The sequence below is a fragment of the Pavona decussata genome, unplaced genomic scaffold, assembly GCF_977016875.1.
Source record: "Pavona decussata unplaced genomic scaffold, jaPavDecu1.1 SCAFFOLD_366, whole genome shotgun sequence".
Lineage (NCBI taxonomy): Eukaryota > Metazoa > Cnidaria > Anthozoa > Scleractinia > Agariciidae > Pavona > Pavona decussata.
In genome coordinates, this window is record NW_028145742.1 from 1,617,949 (window position 1) to 1,639,590 (window position 21,642).

The 21,642-nt window shown below is 39.0% G+C and overlaps 2 protein-coding genes and 1 long non-coding RNA gene across 3 annotated transcripts; 1 reads left to right on the forward strand and 2 right to left on the reverse strand.

Moving 5' to 3' along the window:
- Nucleotides 1–264: 264 nt before the first annotated feature.
- LOC146452677 (uncharacterized) lies at nt 265–12,321 on the reverse strand. The gene is made up of 17 exons (XM_085097432.1): nt 12,184–12,321; nt 11,327–11,656; nt 9,530–9,646; nt 8,528–8,986; nt 7,710–7,778; nt 7,362–7,459; nt 6,592–6,772; nt 5,652–5,741; nt 5,443–5,540; nt 4,769–4,940; nt 4,326–4,466; nt 3,699–3,916; nt 3,014–3,248; nt 2,515–2,706; nt 2,327–2,413; nt 1,545–1,625; nt 265–802 (listed from the first exon to the last, which is right to left on the reverse strand). The coding sequence occupies exons 1-17, from the start codon at nt 12,226–12,228 to the stop codon at nt 716–718; spliced, it is 2,700 nt and encodes an 899-aa protein (XP_084953558.1). The 5' UTR covers nt 12,229–12,321; the 3' UTR covers nt 265–715.
- Nucleotides 12,322–12,417: 96 nt separating this feature from the next.
- LOC146452678 (uncharacterized) lies at nt 12,418–14,097 on the forward strand. Its single transcript, XR_014859665.1, has 3 exons — nt 12,418–12,458; nt 13,330–13,467; nt 13,969–14,097. It is a non-coding gene; the product is annotated as an uncharacterized LOC146452678 (long non-coding RNA).
- On the reverse strand, nt 12,492–21,382 carry LOC146452679 (uncharacterized). The gene is made up of 10 exons (XM_085097433.1): nt 18,369–21,382; nt 17,532–17,704; nt 16,574–16,751; nt 16,247–16,360; nt 15,742–15,847; nt 15,078–15,363; nt 14,710–14,767; nt 14,066–14,190; nt 13,809–13,889; nt 12,492–13,480 (listed from the first exon to the last, which is right to left on the reverse strand). The coding sequence occupies exons 1-10, from the start codon at nt 19,503–19,505 to the stop codon at nt 13,297–13,299; spliced, it is 2,442 nt and encodes an 813-aa protein (XP_084953559.1). The 5' UTR covers nt 19,506–21,382; the 3' UTR covers nt 12,492–13,296.
- Between the last annotated feature and the right edge of the window lie 260 nt (nt 21,383–21,642).

Below are 21,642 nucleotides of genomic sequence, written 5' to 3' on the forward strand. Positions count from 1 at the left end.
GTACTATTCATAGCCCTTGAAAATATAACATCGAAAAATAGATTTACCGCGCGCATGGGGGATCAAAGCTAGAAAATAAAAGCAGGTGTGGTTTTTAAGGTTAAACATTTTCATATTTCTCGTGGACAACGAAACCAAAACAGGAATAGGCACATGCTAAGTTGATCAACCCAAAATTCCATCAGGTCGCATTGGTCACACTTTGCACGTGACAACGTTTTTTCAATAGAGTGTATACGAAGAAGAATACAAAACAAAAACGCGTTTTATAAATACGGGCTTTATTTAGAACACAAAGCTCGAAGAAAAAGCCAAGCTATTGCAATCCACAGAGTGAACTTACTATTCATAATAAAACATAAAAGTTAAAAATCCGCAAAAACTCACTCTGTTACTGGCTAACTTTGAAAAAAAAATCCACTATAATTCTGATTGAAGGGATGATTATTGGACGTGTTAGTTCATTCGTTTTTGAAGGAAAAAAAGAGTTCGAGAAAAACGGTTTTCAAATGTTTTGCTTTCACTAGTGTTGGCATAAAGGCATAAAAGGTATGCGTTTTCAAACTAAAACAGATTAGCGTGCAGCACTTCAATTTCCCAGTTATTTTCTTCCCGACAAAAATGGTTTCAAAATTCGTGAAAAGTTTTATTGAAAATGCTAGCTACATGAGCGGTTAATAGATGAGATACAGAAAGCTAATGAGGAGTGGGCGGATTATTGAATGTCCTGTCCATCAAGAAACGAAAGTAACTTGTTCAGATCTGGGCAGCTTGATATCATATCGGGATACTTGTGTAAGACCTGCGGACATAAATAAGAAATAGCTACCCTTGGAACCTTGACTTCTCAAACTCATTATTAGTTCATGAAAATTAAACAAAGGAAATCAAAACCTCGAAATTTTGCCTTGAATTTCTCCAATAATTATTATTGGTTTAAGAAGATATATCAAACACTCAGAAGAGTGCTTCGTCCGATTTTCAAACACTTTGAACTTGGTTTAAAAAACCTCTCGATGTTTGCAAATAGGATGAAACAATATTCCTCGTGTTTGATGTATTATACTTTTCTTATAATGAATCTTTACATCAACCAACTTTCTCTTCATCACAATGTGGCTTCCTCTTACCAAGCTTCATACTTTCTCATAATTACAATTTGCTGAATTGCTTGCAACACTTTCGCAACGTTACCCGCAACACGCGTTACCCGCATTGCGCGCAACATAGCTTGCACCGCAGACGGAAGCAATCGCCGGTGCCGTGCGTTTTCCCTGTTTGGCACCAATGTCACTTGGGACGTTTTTCCTGGAAATTTGATATTGGACGTTTCATTTTTTTTTTATTGTATTTCGTCACCCACATAAACAGAGCATATAAAACAAGTTGAAAAGAAATCGTTGCTAATTTCATATCAGTAAATGTGACAAGGAAGCCATATGAAGCTGTAAGCTTATATGAACAGACTTCCGGAGTAATACAGGACCCGAAGGCATTTTAAAAGGCCCGCTAACACGCAGTACAAAACACAGATTGCTACTCACAAGTCTAATCTTTTCCACCAATGCATCTAGACGGCAGATTTCGGCCTCAGCTTTCTGAATATTCCCCTCAAGGACTCGAATCTGATTCAAAATACGATAAATACGGTTACATGACTCGAGAACCCGGGTGTTGGAAAACCGATTAAAACTAATCTACGATAAAAAGCTTAACTAAGGTTTTCATCTCGCTCCTAAATGAATCTCAAAAGCTAATTATATAAGCTGATGATAAAGTAAATTCTAAGTCAAGACTGGGGAACAGTGATATTTTGGAAGAATCCTTATTGATTACTGAGTAATTAAGCTTGAATCAAAGTTCCCGTTAATCCCGGATTAGCTTAATCGGGCTTTGAACAGCTGGGCCCAGAATAACACAAAGGGAAAGGAGCTTCAAATGGTCGAGTTCGATTCTCTTTAACTGACAGCAGAAGTCACGAGACGTAATCATTAAATTGAAACCTTATCAATCGCTGTCTAAAAGGCACCCAACGAAGAAACAATTTTTAACAAACGGTTTAAATACTACTTTTAGAATAGATAAAGTCTAACGTCTAGGATTGCTTTTTATGTACTTCAATATCGGCCATACAGCTAATGAATTTACTCCAATTTCTCACCTTGAAGCGACTAGGTCTCTGGAGTTTTTCTTCTTTTCCCCACCCCTCCCCTGAATTGAGGACTGATTCATCGCAGTGGGACCAGGGAGATAGGAGAGAATTCTTTTGCAGGAGAAAATAAGAGCAAGGGAGGGGGGGGGGGGGGGGGGAGGAAGGATATTTTACCTTAGCATCAGTTCTGTACTTGTATTCTGTCATGTAGTCCTGTGTCTCCATTCGATATGCTACGGACTTTTCTTTTAACGTTTGTACCTACAGACAAAAACAAAATCAAACCACAAAACGTTTCAAACTTTGCTCCGTTTATTGTCAAGATAGGCAGGGAAAATACCAGTAACTCATTTTTTCATCACCTTCTTCTCCAAGTTGAATTTTTCTGCCAGTACTTTGCCAAGAACCTCTTGTGTTGTGTTAAGATCCGGTTGGGCTTGCGACAGTTCGTCCAGCTTGGCTAGACTTTCTTTAAGTTGTTGTGACAAACTTTCTTTTTCTCCTTCCAATGCTTTGATCTCATCAGATAAGCGCTTAACATTTTCTGTTAGTTCCTAGTAAGAGAAGATACATAAAGATGAATATTAGCCGTCCGTTGTCAACAGATATCCTTGTATACGCAATTTCGTGTGCCGGAGAGAAAAATGGCAAAATAAACATCGTCTACAGCTTTTCTGCAATGGAACTGTGGTTTGTTATCAATGCGTTGAATAATAAACCAATTATCCTGCTCAATCTTACGGAATATGCCCTCGGCGGACAGCCTCGTCGGTTAAGTATGGGGCGATATTTCGCAGGATAATTGTTAAACAACGGAGTAAAAAAGAAAATAAAACGTTAATAATAAATAACTGAACGTACTGTTATTCTCTCCTGCTGTTCGACCGTTTTCTCATACTGTTCTCCCAGAGATTCAAGTTTTGTCCAGGAATATTGTAGATTTTCCTTACTCTCCTCTAATTGTTGTTTTAGTGCAGTTATCTCACTTGACTTTCTTGCCATTTCTCGGCGCAGCTTAGTCTCAGAACTTCTGGATTCTTCAAGCTCTGCTATGACTTTTGTCAGGGCCGACTTGTGCTCTTCCTCCAATACGACTCTGAGCAAAAAGAAAAGATAAAAGCCTTCACTTGTCAGCTACGAAGAAAATAGTGCATCTATGTCTGAACGTCCGTTTCCCTTCCCAGCGGCTCTTTAAACCAGAATATTTTTCCTATTTATGTAATGTGAAGCGACTAGGAGAGCTACTACTCCCCCCTGGATCGGATGCTACGCTAATACAGAATTACCTTCTTACTAATTTAGAAGGTTTCCCCAAGAGTTTCCTTGAGCCATTCACACACCCAAGGCCTGGTTGTTTGAAAACCGAGTAGTACCTTCTTTTCTCATGCTTTCACATATTAAAACTTAAAGTTTGCAATTCAAAACTGATGGAGAGAAAAAGTTAAAGTTAAAGCCTGGGTTCAAAGTTGACACTCATCCCAGTCTAGCGCAATCGTACTTTGAACAACCAGCCCCTGCGTGATAAAGCGTCGAATCATTACCACACCTTTCTTCTTGCAGTCTTCGGACGGTATCCTCTGCCTGGACCGAGGGGGCCTGGCTACTAACCAGTTCTGCCAATTGTTTTAAAGCTTCTTTAAGTCCCAGTGCCTGCTCGGTCAAAGACGGTGGTTTCTCATCAGTTTCGGAAGTCAGTCGAGAACATTCCAGCTCACTTTCGTGTTCTTCAAAGATGGGACTTAATTTCACGCAAAGATTGTCCACCTGAGAAATGAACAAACAAGTGTAATGTCGCCGCGCCTGTGTACATCTTGTCAAAGCAAACAGCGCGCAGGACATAGTTATTGTATTATTAATGACTCATTTTGATAAAGTTTTCAGAAATTCAAAGCACAAAACACTCGATAGAAAGGACCAAGATTTTATTTTCAGTGTGAGTAGAATGCTGTGGAATATGTGGCAGACGAATTGAACTTCTGGTAAAGTCTTTATTCAAAGACAAAGTTTAGCCATTTCGTGAAGTTATATAATGATAACTGTTGATTCAAAAGTTAAGGGGAAAATACCCAACAACAGCCTGTTTTCTGGTCTCTTATGAGTTTCGCCTGCTGCAATTACCATCTGGATTATTCCGTAGCAGAGAAAATTTCAAACAAGTCATCGTATCACTTACGGTTCGTAACTCTTGCTCGTTGTCTCTCATTGCTGTCGCTTCCAAAACACTTTGCACCAGTGACTTGGGAGGCGCAAAGTTTCCATCGCTGGGGGGACTTTCCATTTCCGATACCACCGTTTCCACTTTCTCCTCATTACCCTAAAATCAAAATAAAAGTAGTTTAAATAATAATTTCTCAAACAGTAAGCAATTTAGTCGACGAGAAACATTGTCTTTACATAGCCGACTGCAGAGTAAATGCGAAGTAGGGATACATTAGGGACGAAACCTTAATACATTATTGGTACGGGAACCCCCTCATGTAAGGTTGTAAGTCGGAAGGGATGCAGCCCTTCTGCTCCCCCCCTCCCCCATCGGAAGTTCACTGTGAGTGACGTTTCGCAGTTTACCAAGGATAGCACATTAGTCACCAAAGCCGTGAGTTATCTTTACGTCTTTACCTCCTGAAGACAAGGCTGGTTGCCAAGTTTGCAAATCCAGTCGTTGACTAGATCCGAGATCTCACTCAGCTCTTTTGAGGTCTCTGCTATAACTGCCTCCTGCTGCAAAACAATCCAGTGGGCCTGGGACTGAGTAGCGTCCAGTTCCTCCTGTTTATCTTGCAGAAGGCCCCTGAAAAACAAATTTACCACTACTGAGGGGGGTGGAGAGGAAAATCCGCGCTATGCGATAGAGCCCAATGTCATTTTGATAAACAGCAGCAGCTGTCAATAATGAATAAGATATCACCTGTTTAACGCTCTAAATAAAAGATTTTCCGTACAGGCCTCTTTGCGTGACACTAGTATCAGTTCAAAGAGTAGCAAAAAAGCATTTGTCATGGTTTCGCTTCATAACGAGTTGTATAAAACGACAGTGCCGAATCTGTTCAATTTCCTAGAAGTTTATAATATTAAAGTCGGATTTCTGCGTTTACTACAAACTATCTACCTTGAAGCAAAAATACGGGATAATCACTCAAGGCTTGAGAAATCATTCTCAGTTGCTCGTTATAAGAAAAAAAAATGTTGGTCATCGATCCAAAAAAGTCCGCCCACCCCTCATTCTAATAAAAAGCAACCAGATTCACGGCTCTACAATACAGTTACATGACTGTCTAACTATATATAGCTACCTTGAGTGCATCATTTCCTCTACAAGTTCTTCATATTTCGCGGACTTGTTCTTCAACGATGCATCCAATTCTGTCCTCTCCAGATTACTCTGTTTTAACTGAAATATCAAAATCATATAGTAATCATGACAGATTTGCGGACGTTGTAAAGCTAAAGATGTTGAAAATGGCTTGATCCGGCGTGTTTTGGGACCTTAGAGTCCCCGTACCTGGCTCTCCATTTCGCTCAGCGTGATTTCAAGGTTTCTTCGTTCTTCTTCAGTGAATTCGTTCACTTCTTGCTGTTGTAACTGTATGTACTACAAAGGAAACGATAAAAAACAGAGTTGAAAAATAAGCTTTTTATATTAAACTTTTTTTTTCTAAAAATTGTCAACCGTATTTTTGGATCAGGGTCAAGGCGAAGCCAATTGTTTTCCAATATCCTTTGTTGGCCCGAAAATGGCAGAATTTTGTTTCAGTTCAACTAAAAACAATAGGTCTTGTAGCAAGAGCTCGGACGCGACTAGCCATTCTTAAAGTCTGCTTTGGGAAGAAAGCAGTCAAGTTGACTAATCTACAGCGCAGCTTCCTTTATATTTCTGTAAGTACCCGCTAAACGTGTAAGACCAGCTAGATTACAATGAGGAGTGCTTATGAGTTATGTGGCGCGAGCGCGCGTGGGACACCGTTCTTTGCGTGTACGAAAACGTTTGAAGACGTCTAGCTTGTGAAACGAAAACGGCAAAAATGACCACGTGACCACGATTTTCCCGCCTTTTTTCGCGTTTGCCGTTTCTACGTGAAAACAGGTTATTTCGCGTTTGCCGTCTACGTGAGAACTACGTAATTATTTCTTCCTTTTTTCTTATACATATAAGCACACACAAAGCTAAAGTCCAAAGCTTCACGCTATTTTACGTGAAACGAGAAACGGCAAGGTCACGTTTGCCGTTTCACGTAAACGCGACGGGTTTAAGGGTTGAAGGTCTGATAGTTTGCTTGTCCAAAAGTTAAAACGGTCAGGTGGACCAAAAACTTTGGTTGCGTTTTCAGTGAAAACACAAGCTTGTAACACGCAAACTGAGCCTTCTAAATGCTACCGTGTTGGTGGGGGATCCCTTTAGAACAAAAACAAACATGTTTATAGTAACAGCCGTTTCCTCATACCTCCATCTGACCCAAGGCGTTTTCAAGATTCATCTTTAAATCAGCCATTTCTCGTTGCTGTCTGTTGATCAAATCCTCTTGCCTTGAGATTTCCATTTTATGGATGTCCAGTTCTGATGCTAAAAACTCATTTTGTCCAACTAGTTTCTCACACTGTTCTTTTGCCTCCTTTTCGTTATCTCTAGAAACAAAATTAAAACAAATTTATCTCTTTACTACCGGCAAGTTAACGCAGCTCAGCTCAGCTTTTCCCGAAGAGTTTAAATTTTTCGTCCCAAAGATCAATGTATTTGTACGCGACAGAAATCTTCGAGCGCCTCTGCTGTCAGCATATTTGTTATCGGTGTTGAGTCTCGACATTAGCGAGGACTTTAAAGACTTTAAAAACAACACAACACAAAACAAACAAACAACCACTTTTTTTTACAAAATAACAACAACTCTACTAGATATCGGATTTTATCAATTCACAAGTTCCAATCAACCACAGCCCCCAGTTGTTCAAAGGGCGGATAATTTAATCCGCTGGATAGTTTGCTCTGATCCGGCAGATAAAATGTGTGCAAGATTTTCACGCTAGTCCTATAATTTGTGAATAGAGTAGAAGCATATGTCAAATTTAAGAATGGGATTGTGTGGAAAACTTGCCAAAAGTGTTGGTTGGAGAACATTTGCTCCGCTGGATGGTGACTTATCCAGTGGATAAAGTTATCCGCTCTTTGAACAACTGGGACCAGAGAGCTCTACAACATAACTCGCGCGCTACCTACTTTGATTTCTTGAGTTGATCTTCCACATCCACAACGTGTTTTTGGCTGTCTTCTAAAAGTTGCGAGTTTGTCTCCAAAGACAAACCAAGTTCATCTATCTGAAGATGATATATAAATAACAAATGTTATGCTGGTGATCCACTGAATAAACTGAACACATCGATAAAGAAATTATGAGAAGCGGCATAGGGTTAACAGGATCGCGTGGTGCGCGAAAGTAAAAGGTTAACCCATCCTGTTTTCACTACAAGCCCGAGGGCCCATTTCTTGTCCCAAATCCACGATAATTTCCCTAGCCGGAATCGGGCAGTTACAATATTTTTATTTACATAAAAGACAACATCTTACCTGGTACTGAAGAACCGTTTCGTTTTCCCTGCTCGAGGCCACGTATTTCTCTGCTTCAAAAGCAGCTTTCTGTCATGGAAAGATAAAGAAGGACGACTATTGTTTAAACTGTGTTGTTCAGTAAGCGACGCGACTTGCAACACAATACCGAGGAGAACATTTCCGTTGCAACTTGCAGTAAACGAGGTACAATGCAGACGATGTAACTCGCAACGTAGCGAAACGGTACAAGACATAGTCTACATTTGATGAAACTGTCGTCCGTAGCCTGCGGTATCAGGCGCCTTTTCCAGCGCGGCGAGCGAAACAAAAAAGGGAAAAAGCGTCTGCTCTCACATGACAAGCTAAACTGGCTGCGGCAACAAAATGTTTCGTAGAAAGACGGTTTGAGGGGTGTTTATCCACACAAGCAATTTCGTCTACAAGGTGGAAGCTTTGTAAATAAAAAAATAAATAAACTTGCCTCGTAACAATATAGCTGCGTACCTTAAGAAGCTAAATCATATTTTTAGGCTCAGTTTAAGAGTTTTAAGAAATGAAAAACATTTTCCGTTTTTCCAATTATCATGTTAGTAAGTTGATTATAACGAGGGGGTGGGGTGGGGGGAGGGGCTAATATTATAAGCCTCGTGGTTCCTTCCTCTACCCCTGTATCTTTTAATTTCTCTTTCGTTAATGTATATTTTTTCTTTCTTTTGTATGTGGCAAATAAGTCAACTCAGTAGACGACAAGATTAAGGTTTCTATTGTTTGAAAGATAGATTGCTATTCAGGCAATCAGTTAAGAATTTCAGTAATCAGCTGCCATTGCAACTCACCTCTAACCTGTCCACCAATCCTTTTAATGTTACACAATGAGTTCTGCTTCTTTGAACTTCCTCTTCCTTCTGCTGCACAAGTTTACAGAGCCCGTGAACTTCACAAATGTTGTTATCTCTTTCTTGTGTCATATTTTCTATTCTCTGTTGAAGTTCTTTGTGTTGCTCAGTTAGCATTTCAAAGTCTTTAATTTGCGTTTTTAGTTTAGCCACGTGATCTTTCAATTCAGCATTGTTTCTCCGGCTTTGGAACAGAAGTTCGCTCACAGCCTTCGTTTCTTGTTTGCTTTTTTGTAATTCCTTCTTCACGCCAGGAAGTTCCAACAACAACTCTTGTAATTGATGACACTGCCCTTGTAGCTCGTTAAGTTCCTTTTGTTTGGATGCTAATTCCTTTTCAAGAATAGCAGCTGCTGAAGGAACACTGTTATGAAGTGGCCTTTTATTCCTTGTTTGCTCCTAAAAGGTACAGTCAAATTGAAACAGTTTTAATTTACATGACTTAGAACACATATTTTGCCCAGTCTTAACCAAATGAGAGCACTGAAAATATAAAAATAGAACTGAAAATATAAGGGGGTAGAGGGTGGGGGAGGCAAAGCCTGTGCCCCTCCCCCTTATTTTTTTTCCCTATCACCATCTACCCTACTGTCCTTTATTTGTTATCATTGCAAACTTTAGGTTGGGTAACTGGGGATTTTTTGTATTTTATGTTGCAGCTATTTCTTGTAACAGAGCACTGAAAGTTAGCAAGAAAATCAGTGTGGGTTATGTTCACACCAGAATTTTAATTACCAGCCAATATAAATTGTCCAGAATGCTTAAAATTGAAATTATGATCAATGACTTTTGGTTTTCACCGAGTCTGTTTTTAACAGTGTGTGAAATTATTTTTTGGTAAGAGCTTCTTGATGATAGAACTTTGGAAATTCACCCAAACAAGCTACAAAATTCAGAGAAAAAAATTAAATGTTATTGGTGAAGGCATTACAGGAAACTTGCCTTCATCAACAGTGATAACTGCTTCTCAAGCCTCAATCTTTCTTTATTCATCTGTAGAATGATTGATTCATGATCCATTGTCCTTTGAGAAGGTTCTGTCTTCACCTTTGATTCATTCTGATAACAGAAAATATAAATCAGTCTCAAAAAGATATTTTGCAGGCAAAATGCTTCCGTACAAAACAATATATATTTTATGCTAATCTGAAAATAATTGGCTTTGAATTTTTAAATTTGTGGGATAAGGGCAGGTGTTTTTAAAACTGATTTTCTTCATACTTCAAGTGTAACATTAATATTTAATCAATTTATTGTCAATGAAATTCTCCATAGAAAAAAAATAAACCTAAAAAATATTTTTGCCATCTCATATATGCACATTCCATAAAGTTCCACATATTTCATAGGAGTCCAAAGGTTGGGTACAGAAATTTATTTTTAAAATTTAAAAATAATAGATCAAAACTTTGACAGAAATCCACAAAATTAATATGTTAGAAAAAATATCACCTCAGCCAAACACTTTTTCTGAATAATTATGAAACAGATTGAAGAAATCTTGAATGATATTACAACAAAATATTCAGAATGCTATTGTTAGAAATAAATATTTTAAATACAATTTTCATAATTCTAATTTTCTGACACTCAAAGAAGCCTGCAATCCTTGAGTCAGTAATTTCCAATCTATGCCTATTTCCAACTCCTGCTTTCTTTTCAGTCTTTGGGATTCACGTTAATGTAATTTGTGAAAAGAGCACCACATTATCTGGCCATTATTATTAAACAATAATATTGCTCGGTATTTTTCTCAAGAAAAAAGCCACCTCATAAACATGGTCATTAGCCACATGAGGTTACCATTTCTAGATCAACTCACAATATGGACTCTTAAAAGGAACTTACACAAAAATAATGTAAACACCTGATATCATCCCTTTGTACAGTTGAACCTCCGCTAATGGGCACCTCCCGTAGGCGGACACCTCTCATAAGTGGACACTTGGTCATGTTCTCAGCTACATACAAACACTACACTTTTAACCTCCTTTAAGCGCACACCTCTCTTAAGCAGACACTTTTTCTGGCCCCAAGGGTGTCCGTTTACGGGAGGCGTACACATTAAACACCTTATTTTGGTTTCCAAATTCTTCCTTGATGAATGTCATTGCTTTTTTTGTGTGCCACCACCAAAAACCTAAACTTTGTCACACAACAGACCTATCCAAACAAGTAAATGAATTAATAGCAGGGAACCCTTGAACAAGCACCTGGGATACTTATTTAAAGTTTAGTATAAGGCAGGAGGCTCCTAGTTTTTATATTATATTTTTTTGGGAGGAAGGGGGAGAAGGTTTCTTATTTACTTTTTCTTAAATTATGGCCATCTTTTTTTGCAATGTTAATAACATTTGCGATGAAGGGTAACCTGAGATTTAATATACAAAGCTGTACATATCATCCTTAGGCTAGTAAAAGCACACTTTGTATGCATAATACAAATGACATTGACCTGGAAATTGTACTGGTTGTTTGTATTGTAATGATGGAGTCAAAAGCAGTTCAACTTTGATACCGAATAGAATTGCCGATGACTGTATTGATGTGTGATAAACAATACCAACAGAGGGGGGAGGGGGGAGTCAGGGGCATAGCCATTTATATGAGGGGGCTGGTGCTTATTTGATGGAGGAAGTGCTTCATAATATTTGAGTTATTCGAGTGCTTATACTATTTTTATTTATTATTAACTGCAGTATTTCTTGTTAGCTAATACATATACAGCCAAATTCCGACCTTTTCCACTTCTTTTAGAATTCTTCCAACAACCTTTTCCACAAAGTCTTCGACGGACACTTCTTCTTTGTGTTTGGTAGGAAGCAAATCATCCTCTTTAGGAGAGTCTTTATGGATTGGGGAGGATATCTGCAGTGACTTGACTAAACTCGGCATCAGCTGGTCCAAGTTGTTTAAGGGAGCACTACGCCTCTTTGACCTTTGTTTCCGTTTAAGCAGTGTCCTTGTTGAAAGGTCGGAATGTCTGGATCTTTTTGGAGTACCATTGTTTACACGACTGTCCAAGACACTTTTGAGTGGGTGTCTGGAAGGGGTGACCAGTGCTGCCACCTGTCAATCATGTAATTTTAATGAGCATTTGTCACTGAGTTTCACAGCCAAAATTTGGCTGTGATGGTCAGTTTCATCATTCACACCTCAATTTGACAGAAGCATCAAAATGATTCACAATTTATAGGGCGAGTTAAGTTTTCTTTGCAGAAAGTATTCCATCTATCACTGTGTTGTTTAGTTAATACTATTAATAAACTATCCTGAAGCCAGATCAGATTTTCTTTCTTCTAGCTTTCTACTCAAACAGAATTGACACGCGAAGCGGTGACAACGAACCGCAAAGGAAGGGAAATTGATCAAGAGGGCACGTCGCGTGCCATTGTTAAAAGAAAAAAAGCGGTATTAAATCATAATTGGGAAGTATACATTGTTAATTAAAATTTAACATTTAAGTTGATTCAAAGATGAAAAACAGTTGAATTAACCACGTTCGCGATTTTGCATCAAAAGAAAACAAAACCTTTGACAATGTGAACCCGTCAAACTACTCATTTTTAAAATAAATACAAAGAATAAGAGATTACCCCAACGGGTAGATTTTCCTGATCTTCGTTCGGACTCCTCAGCATTGTTTACTAGTATAAGTTGTGTTGCATCGTAAATTTACAATCCTCTATTGTCCAACAAAGTTCAGCTGTTTTCGAACATGCAGTGAAGTTTGAAATGCACGCGTCTGCTAACAAAGCATTTGATTGGTGGAAAGTTTGTGCGCCGAAAATGATGCCAGCGGACACTGATCTACTTCATATGAAATGTCACGAAAAAAGGCTTCACAATAGCTCACTGAGCTTTGCAGGAGGTGAGTACCTTTTTAATCGTCTATTGATTTATGACCAATATATTTTATTAAAATACACAGACGTAATTTCATCACAATTTTATTTCCGTCAATAGCATCCTTACAAAATTGTTATTTTTAATTTTACACAGCTAAGTAAATTGGCCACCAATTTTACTAAATTACTACTTTAAGTAAGCTTAAAGTTAAACTATGAAACAACTATTAAACAATTAGATAAGCTTATATATAGCTGAGCTAATATCAAGAGCCAGAAGGAATTTTATGGCCTAAAGCTTAATAAATGTACACTTAAACAATAAATTCTTATACAAAGTAAATATATTATTGACAAGATTTCACGGTTGTATATATTAAGTTACATAAGTAATTAAGCTTAAATAAATTAAATTCCATATTAATGTTTTCATCACCATTTCACGTATCAATGAGTAATGGTATTAACACAAGATTTGTTTAGTGATGGGTAAGCCTGAACAAGGTCCCACCTTCCCCTATATGGAAATATAATGACATTTTTCATTTAACAGAGCTGACATTGACATTCTAACCTACGTATAACCATTAAATCTTTTCTCCAGTATCTTTGTGAACACATGATAAATTAACAGAATAAAACAGTTCCTCCTTATTGGCTTATTTTTACCTTTGAATATACATGTATAGCTTTTTGTCATGGTAGCTGAACTGTCAAATAAACAAACAAGTTTAAAAAAAAACTAGGGAGGAGACTACTTATAAGAAACTTATAAATAGTTATAAATTCTTGATTTACACGTTACATCACAAATAGATTCTTGTTATGCAAATACCAGTTTTATAACAACTGAGACTATAGCTAAAGTGTCAATTTTGCAACCCATTTTGACAGCTCTCTTCTAAACTGGGCCCAGTCCTCTAGTCCAGCAGATGCCACATTGTGCGTTGGAATGGCAGGATCTTGAACAATCGGCAACGTGAATAGAGCTGGAAAATTCTCACGGGGATAGTCATCTGCCAGGTAATATTCGTTCCAGAAAACTCTGATAAGAGACAACAACAATGTTCAAGTTATATATTAAGTAAGACTAATGATAAAATCTAAAAATCCTTGGTGGGATTTGAACTGCGACATCAAAAAATGGTTACTAGTCCACAACAGTGGACTTAAGTAACCATTATTTTCCAATCCACCCTGAGTCACTGAATTTTTTTCAGTGGTCAGGATTCCCAGTGTCGTTTTTATTACTTACTGATTTGTCAGAGGATATGCTAATTTCTTTTGTTTTAGTGTGGATTTTCTTGGAGATCTAAGAAGGGTCCTAGGAGGGTTAAAGAAAATCTTCTGAGAGTGTGACTTGTTAAACTTACTCAAGTGATTCATCTCCAACCATGTCTGCTAGTTCTAAGAAAACATCCTTGTCTGCTCTGACGGCTTGAGTGTCACCTCCCCTGCAAGAGTACAATGATAATTAATTATAATGATAGAACTGCCTGTTATGATGGTTTTGTAGGATAAAATCAAAAGAAGCAACTGTTCACAGAAGCTCTCTGTGCTAAAATCCTTCAAACTGTAATGATTGTCAGGTTTAGAAAAACAACAACGCAAGTTTGTTCAAAATACATACTCATGAACCACTTGACAAGCAGCTGTGACCAGCAGTGACAGCAGGTACTGACTGGGTTTGGATGAGGAATTCCGCCAGGCAACTGTGTTACTCCACGCCTTTACAATACGGATCAGATCCTTGCACTGGCAAGAAAAGAAGCAATAATATCCCTATTTATCAGTAACAATAGCTAGTCAGTTAATTGTTATCAATGACAATTATAGCTAATTGGTTTATAATGCAGATTATCTTGTGCTCAAGAACTGCTTCACTTTACAACATCACTCAGTTTCTTTGAGTAAAAAGGAATGATAATAATTTAACAATAATTTTAAAATTTATAACGTGCAAGTATCTATATAGATATAATCAAATGTGCGATAAAATGCTGATGCGAAAATTAAAGTTAAAAGACAGACTTGTTCTAAAAGAAGTTGGCATAAAAAAGAGAGACAAAGTCTGTCCCATCTGTAGATGGTCAGTGGGGGTTATTTTCTCATCCTCTGACAATTTTGGCCTTAACAGAGGAAATAGGATATTTGTTGAAAACAGTAAAGCTAGTACAGTTTTGTTTGAAAGGGGCATTTGATGGCGATTTTTCTACAAGAAAAAACACAAGGAAGGAAGAAATTAATTAAAGGATCACATAGTAAGTAAAATACCTTTGAATTCTGCAGAGAAATGAACTCTGTTTGTCTCTCACAGGCTGAAATGTTGTAGCTGAGGAACAAACAATACAAAACTTAATACAAAACTTTCTTACTAAAGGAGGAAATTTAATGTGATGGACAATATTCATTTTTCTGAATATCACAATGGACTTCAACATAAAGTCGAAAGGTTCTTGTGGAGTACCAAGTTTCCTGTGATTAGCAGTTCTCATGAAATCAAAATATTTTTGTTGTGCATGTTCCTTTTGTTACTTAAATTAAGTTGTGGTCACAGACAAAACTTTCTACCCTCCCACCCCTTCCCCTAAACCCGCCCACGTGGGATGGGGTCCCATCCATCACTACTATAATATACTCACAAAATCTGTGCATCCCCTGGCTGAGACAAACACTGTTTGTATAACCCTTTGAAGCCACCCAATGGTTCCCAGTCATTGACTGGCATAACCACCACATTGACACTATCGCATTTGAACAGAACCGCTGTTTGAGTCGTCATGAAGTCTGAGCATGGCGGCAGTTTGCTGGCTGTAGGCTGGTCATCATTTGCGCTGTCGGCTGTTTTGGAGCCTTCTTGTTTCAGCAACGTTTTGATAGTGAATACTATGGCCGGTAACCAACTCTTATGTTCGGTTCTGGGAAGGTCTGAGGGATAAAATAGTTTATCGGTCAGTGCAGTTATTTGTACAATGAATGCTGTGCCGTTAGCACTAAGAACACAAATGATGAATCAGAGAATTAACTCGGCAGTGTACATGTGTGTTGTAGTGGGAAGTGAACCTTGGATTTCCCACTGAGCGTTAGCCCAAGTAAGGAAAATGGAAGATCACACGAGGCAAAGAAAAATATCTTCGACCTCGGCGGCAATTCAGCCCACAACATTGTCGCAATTACCAAGAAAAGCAATTGTTTTTTTTTTCTTGACTTTTCTTCGCTTTTTTGCCCGTTTCAACTTTCTCTTGCCTTCACCATCTTTCCTGTGTCGAAAAGGATGAAGTCATACCAAACATGTCTGCATTATACCTTTTACAAACACTGCCAAGTCTAGCTCCTGATATCCTTTGATGGTTGTTCCCTGCCCAGCTGCACCAACCACTGAAATGCGACTGATACTAAATGGTAACTGTTCCTGTGGCACGGACAAAAGACAAATTGAAAACGCTATCAACTGTTTATAGGTTCTCCTTCCCTTACTGTTATTCCTAGGGGCTGTTGGACCCAACTATGAACTGTTTCAGTCGTCCATGACGCCCGCCTTCCGGGCCTTAGGGGCTCTGTTGCCTCTTCTGTAGAAGTCTTATGGCTCTTAATACACTCTTTTCGTGAGGAAGAAGTGCCTATAGAGTATTTTTGCTGTGGATTGAATCTGGCCAAACCAAAGAACTAGTCGCAATTAGGAGAAGTCCAGACAGTTTTCAGAACTTCCATGCGCTTGACCCAGCCCTTTCCCCAGGAGAAAACCGTTGTTGCTGAAAGGTTTACCATTAATATGCCTTTGTATTCGCCAAGAGTATCTACACCCTCTTACCATCAAGAAGGATTTCAATTTCTCTGCAACGTCTTGTTGTTTTTGAAGTTGTTCTTCCTCGGGCTGAGCGTCTTGGACGAGATCTTTTATACTGCTTACTTTCTTTCCATCAATCTAGTCAGAAACGAAAAGACGAGTCGTTAACCATGAAAATGCTTTTTACAACCTGTCTGTATATTGCGACCAAATTGTGACGCCTGCTGAACGAAAAACTATGCGTTATAACATCGGACATTTCTCTCTCACTTCACTTCACTTCACTTCACTTTACTTTACTTCACTCTACTTGACTTTACTTTATGAAGGCAACTGATAGAAGATAATAACCTCGTCAACAGTGCTCTCAATTTCCGCGAGGTATTCATTGCTTTCACTGATCTCATTCTCTAGCTGTTGAATAGCTTGTTCTTTCTGCTTCAGTTCCTCCTGCCTGGCTGCTATCTCCTCATCTTTGTCAGCCAGTAATTGATCTTTCTCGGCAGTCACGTCTTCCAGTTGAAATTTCCTGTCAAACAATGAAAATTGCGTCATATCAGATTCCTTGGAAGATATTCTACAGGATTCTTCTTTGATAACTAATTGTGGCAAAGACGTAGAGTTTCTAACCTTACAAAGACGAAAAAACTAGTTTGATGTCGAAATTGTTACGTACCCCCCCCCCCCCCCTTCCTTTAAGGAGAGCTGCCTTTACTGTTGAAGGGTCCTCGGAAGCCGTGTATAGGGTTGTAGTTTATAAACTAACCGCGGACAAGCTTTACTCTTTTTCTCGGGAAAAAGTCATCATTTTGAGAATAGATTTTGAAACCTGTACACTGCATTATTCCCTGTCTATTTAGTATAATGATTTTGCGCTGCAGTTTTGAATTGTTCGAGTTGTATGATGAGGCTGGCAGCCGTTCCTTACCACTGAAGTGATTAGAGGCGCTGATTCCCGGGTTAAGGTCTTCCAGTTGCATGTTCAAATCCTTGCCCGCACTTTTTAGACCAACAGCCCAGCTTTCCATGAGGTGACCTTCTTTTCGTTTGTTTATAATGCTGCCTCCCCAATTTGATCTCAACTGTTGAACTATTTTACACTTTGGAAACTATTAAATCCCCTATTTGTTAGAATGACATCGATATGCTTTTCTACCCCTTTTACCTGAACAAAACGTTTCCAAGTGGTAAAGCATGCGAACTACTCATCGGAAGTTCACAGGTTTGACTTTTGTTGGGAGAACTCCCGTTTCCTTTCTCCGAGTATACCTGACTGAAAACATTCCACAATCAAAACGTGTCATCTTACCAGAAATTTTCAAGTGCTGCTTTTGCTTGCGCGTTCATCTCTCTCAACTTAGCAACGCTGTGTTTGTCAGAGTTGATGAGAAGAGGGTCGTAAACTTCATTTGTGTTTTTGATGACCAACCTAACACACGCGTGTTTGTCATCATCCAAGTACGGGCTGTAAGGATTCAACACCTAACAATACAATGCAAAGTAGCATTCCGTTACTTTATTCAGTCACTTTCATGTTGCAAAATAATTCAAAAACAACGAGAGAAAGAAGTCAATGGAATTCTTGAAAAGAACAACTTGTGATCTGGTGTAGAGCATTTTGGAAACGAAATTGCGCGAACTTGAAAGAAGTTAGCCAATCTTTTTTCAAGTTGCAATCTACTGATTTCAACCCAGTCCATTTGTGGCCAGACACAGCCGTCTACAGTTTTATCCCTTCACAGGGCTACCAAGCCCGAGGAACTATAAGGATAGAAGTCTAACAGTGATCAGCATCAAATTTCGCCTGGTAACATCAATGCTTATACAACCCCTGAGGTCATGAGAATTTAGGATATGATCACCCAAGGTGAATTTTCTTGTTATTTTAATAACTTCTTCCCAGTAATTTTATAAGAAAAGTATGAGGATAAGATAGGAGAATTTGTTCTTTTATGTTAATAGTTAAAGGGTTAAATAAAATAATTTCATTCCATTTCCATCTCATAATTTTTATTCTGGTTTCTGTTGATAGAAAACGTTTTGAGTTTTTGACGGTCCCCACGACACCGATGAAGATGTTGGGAAGGCAATCCTAATCAAAGTTTGAAAAGGGCAATCAACCAGATTTTTTCCGATTATAACGTACCTCGTTTAATTCCAAAGTTGTGTTCATGGTCATCTCATCCTGACTGTAACAAAAAGCACTTCTACCAGGAACATCCCACGAATTGACTGTCACACTTCTGTTGTCATCCTTGAAACAAAACACACGGACACTCCATAGAATCTTCATGTAATAAGCGCTGTCTTCCAAGTCTGTGTGTTTACTCTTCGGATCAAATATCAAGCTGAAATCCAGCGTTTTCTTGTCATTGGAGCCAGGCTTGAGAGCTAAGGGTGACACATCCTCTATAAGGCATTCATTTCCCATGTTGTTTGGAGGAGACCAGTTTGCTGTGTCAAATCCGAAGTAATAGTAAGGGTCAATGCTGGTGATCTTGACGCCGACGGAAACCATACCGCCTTTAGAGATGGCCTTGAGATCTTTGGTGCGGACAAACTTCTCAATTCCAAACGCTGAGCTGGAATTGCTGTCGCAGAAATGATGACTCACCTGTACTTCACGGCTGTCGCGTACGAAGAGAGAATAAGTCGCCTTAAATCTTAACATGGAGGGTTCTTCTCTGTGCAAATACACCGCGGCATGTTCAGGATGTTGTTCAGCGTTGTTCTTGGGCTCTCCTTTGGGGTAGAGTACAAGGTACCATTGCTCGCCGTACAGGGAAAACCTTGAGCTAGAGACGTGGCTAGTACGGGATGACAAATTTATGACCAATTTGTCTTCAAAGACAGTATTCACCATTGAGCATTTGATCTCAACAAACAAATTATTCTCATCCAAGAAGCCCGAGTCGGGCTTCTGAATCTCTTCGACTGGAACTAACTTACTCCAGCCGATTCCGAATCCAACTTTAGGGAACTCGTCGTCTTCGCTTAAGTTTCCAGCTCTCACAGACTTCGACGGGTCTCTGTGGTTGATAACTTCGGCAGAAAAGTTCATCTTGCATTTTACTTTGTCGGTGAACTGTCCGCCTCCGAGCCACCTTAAAAACACACCAAACTGTCCTCCCTTGACAGCGCCTTGGAGACGCCATCTACACCCGGAGAAAAAGAACGGCTTTGAGTACACATTCGCACCAATTTCGGGAAAGTCTTCAAAGATGAAACTGAAACAACCAATATTATCCTCGAGAATTCTTGTATTGTGCAATCGTAACGCCATCTTGTCTACTAACCAGCAATGCGTTATTGAAAACAACCTTGAAGTGCCTTCGCTCACACCCGAAAAACCGCCAACGTGTACTTTGCCGGAATCCGCGGGCAAAACAACGGTAGACTCAGCCGTCAGCCGCCAAGATGAAGTACATGTACTTAGGTGTTATTTCAATCAATTTATGAATTATGCGCTCAAAACACACTGCAATACAACATGTTGAGGTCTTTGCATCTTCTGGCGTTGAGGGCTCCATTTTGTCAAGTACCCGAATTTAAGAAACCTGCAACAAGACGCTCTAAACTCTGAGGCTTTTTAAAAATTAATGAAACAAACGCGAATAAATAAGTCGTTCATGTCATAGTTCGTGTGGCATTTTTTAAGCTCAATTAAACATTCTAGGAGCTAATGTTATCTTCTAGGAAAATAGCGTTCACCTAATCGTCTTTGTGGACCCGGTTTTTGCGTTGTTGTTTTGCATAATGGCAAGCTTAGTTTCTAAATTTTTTTCAGTTTTCTGGAAAAGGTCCAAAGTACCTGTTGTTGTTAGAAATACGAAACAACTCCATCCCAGTAAACTGATATATCAGCTATACGGAAAAAAATACTTCTGTCAGAAATCATGCCAGCCAGTCGCCTTGCTCTCAAGTCGTTAGAGTGATTTTACTTGACCCGTGAAACAGAGAATAACAACTAGTACCAAATTAAATAGCTACAAGTAAACTAAAGAAGACAATGGAATTAGTGCATAATGGCGCGTAGTATCCTACTACCTATTTCACGGGTTAAGTAAAATCACTCTAAACACTTTATCCACGTTTCGCTCTTTAGAAATTAAAATTTATGAGTGGTTTTTGACAAATGGCAATTATCCTGTTTTTGGCCAAAAATGTGCTAAATTATAGGAATCGGTTCTATATCACTATAGGATGAAATTACGTGAATTTTCAAAGAAAGAACGAGACGTTTATAGACATAAACAATCGTGCCACGAGGACATCTCGTGATTGTGGAAATATTTTTTGTTCATATTTTGGGTTTCACCCAAACCAAACTCTCTCACAGCAAAGCTTTTGTTCGACGCCCAAATTCTGGAAATAAAACAGTTTATACTGTCGAGATATTGACAGTCGTGAATGATAAATCAGAGAATTAACTCTGCAATGTAATGCTAAAGTGAAACCTTGAATTTACCGATGAGCGTTAGGCGTGGTAAGGAAAGGGGAGAATACACAAGGCAAAGAAAAAAGCGAGAATCGAACCCACGATGTTCGTATTTGATCAACCAGCCATACCAAGGACAAAATAACAACTTCTCTGATAAATGACCAACATAATAAAGGTCAAAATTTAGTACTTGCGTTATTATGATTATTATCATCATCATCATCATTATTTATTTTTATTTTTTTATTTTTTTCGTGCAATACCATAGGCGAAATCACGTGGGGTGAGTTGCATAAAACTTAACGACGGGCGTAAATGCTATCGTCAGACGTTAAAATACTGAATGTGACTGGGCTGAAGGTCTGGCGTTAGCAGTTACGTCCGACGTTAAATTTTATGCAACTCACCCCTGGAGACCGCAATTACACCCTAACAAGTTTGGCCTGGCTCAAGTCCCTGTTAGAAACAAATCACCTAAACTGCAGGAGAACGCGTTACCACTTCCTTCGAATTTTTGCAAACGGTCTAACCCTACGTATTCTTACGAACTGGCAAATGTTCGGAGTGTTCCCTATAGTGACCTCTTTTTTCGGTTGAATTAGTCCATAAACGACGTCACAATAACACAATCACGTCCTGCGAGAGCAGACGCCTTTGCCGACTTTTTCCTCACTTTTGGTCATTCAAAGTCACGCGTGGTCATTGGTGGCGGCACTCACGGTCTTAGCTCCCCCCACCCCACCTCCCACCCTCCTCACTCTTTTAAGTCTTGCTTTCTAATTTCTAATTTGAGGTAAGCCCCCTGCCCCGCCTCAAAAGCCCTATCCAGACGAGGTCTGTGATTGGAGAACGAAACAATAGGTCATTGGTTGGGAACAATTGATCCCGCACAGAAAACGATGGGAGCTACTGTATAAAGAGACCAATGAAAATAGAGGTCTGGAAGAGGTACTGTACTATCCAAAAGCCCCCTCCCAGT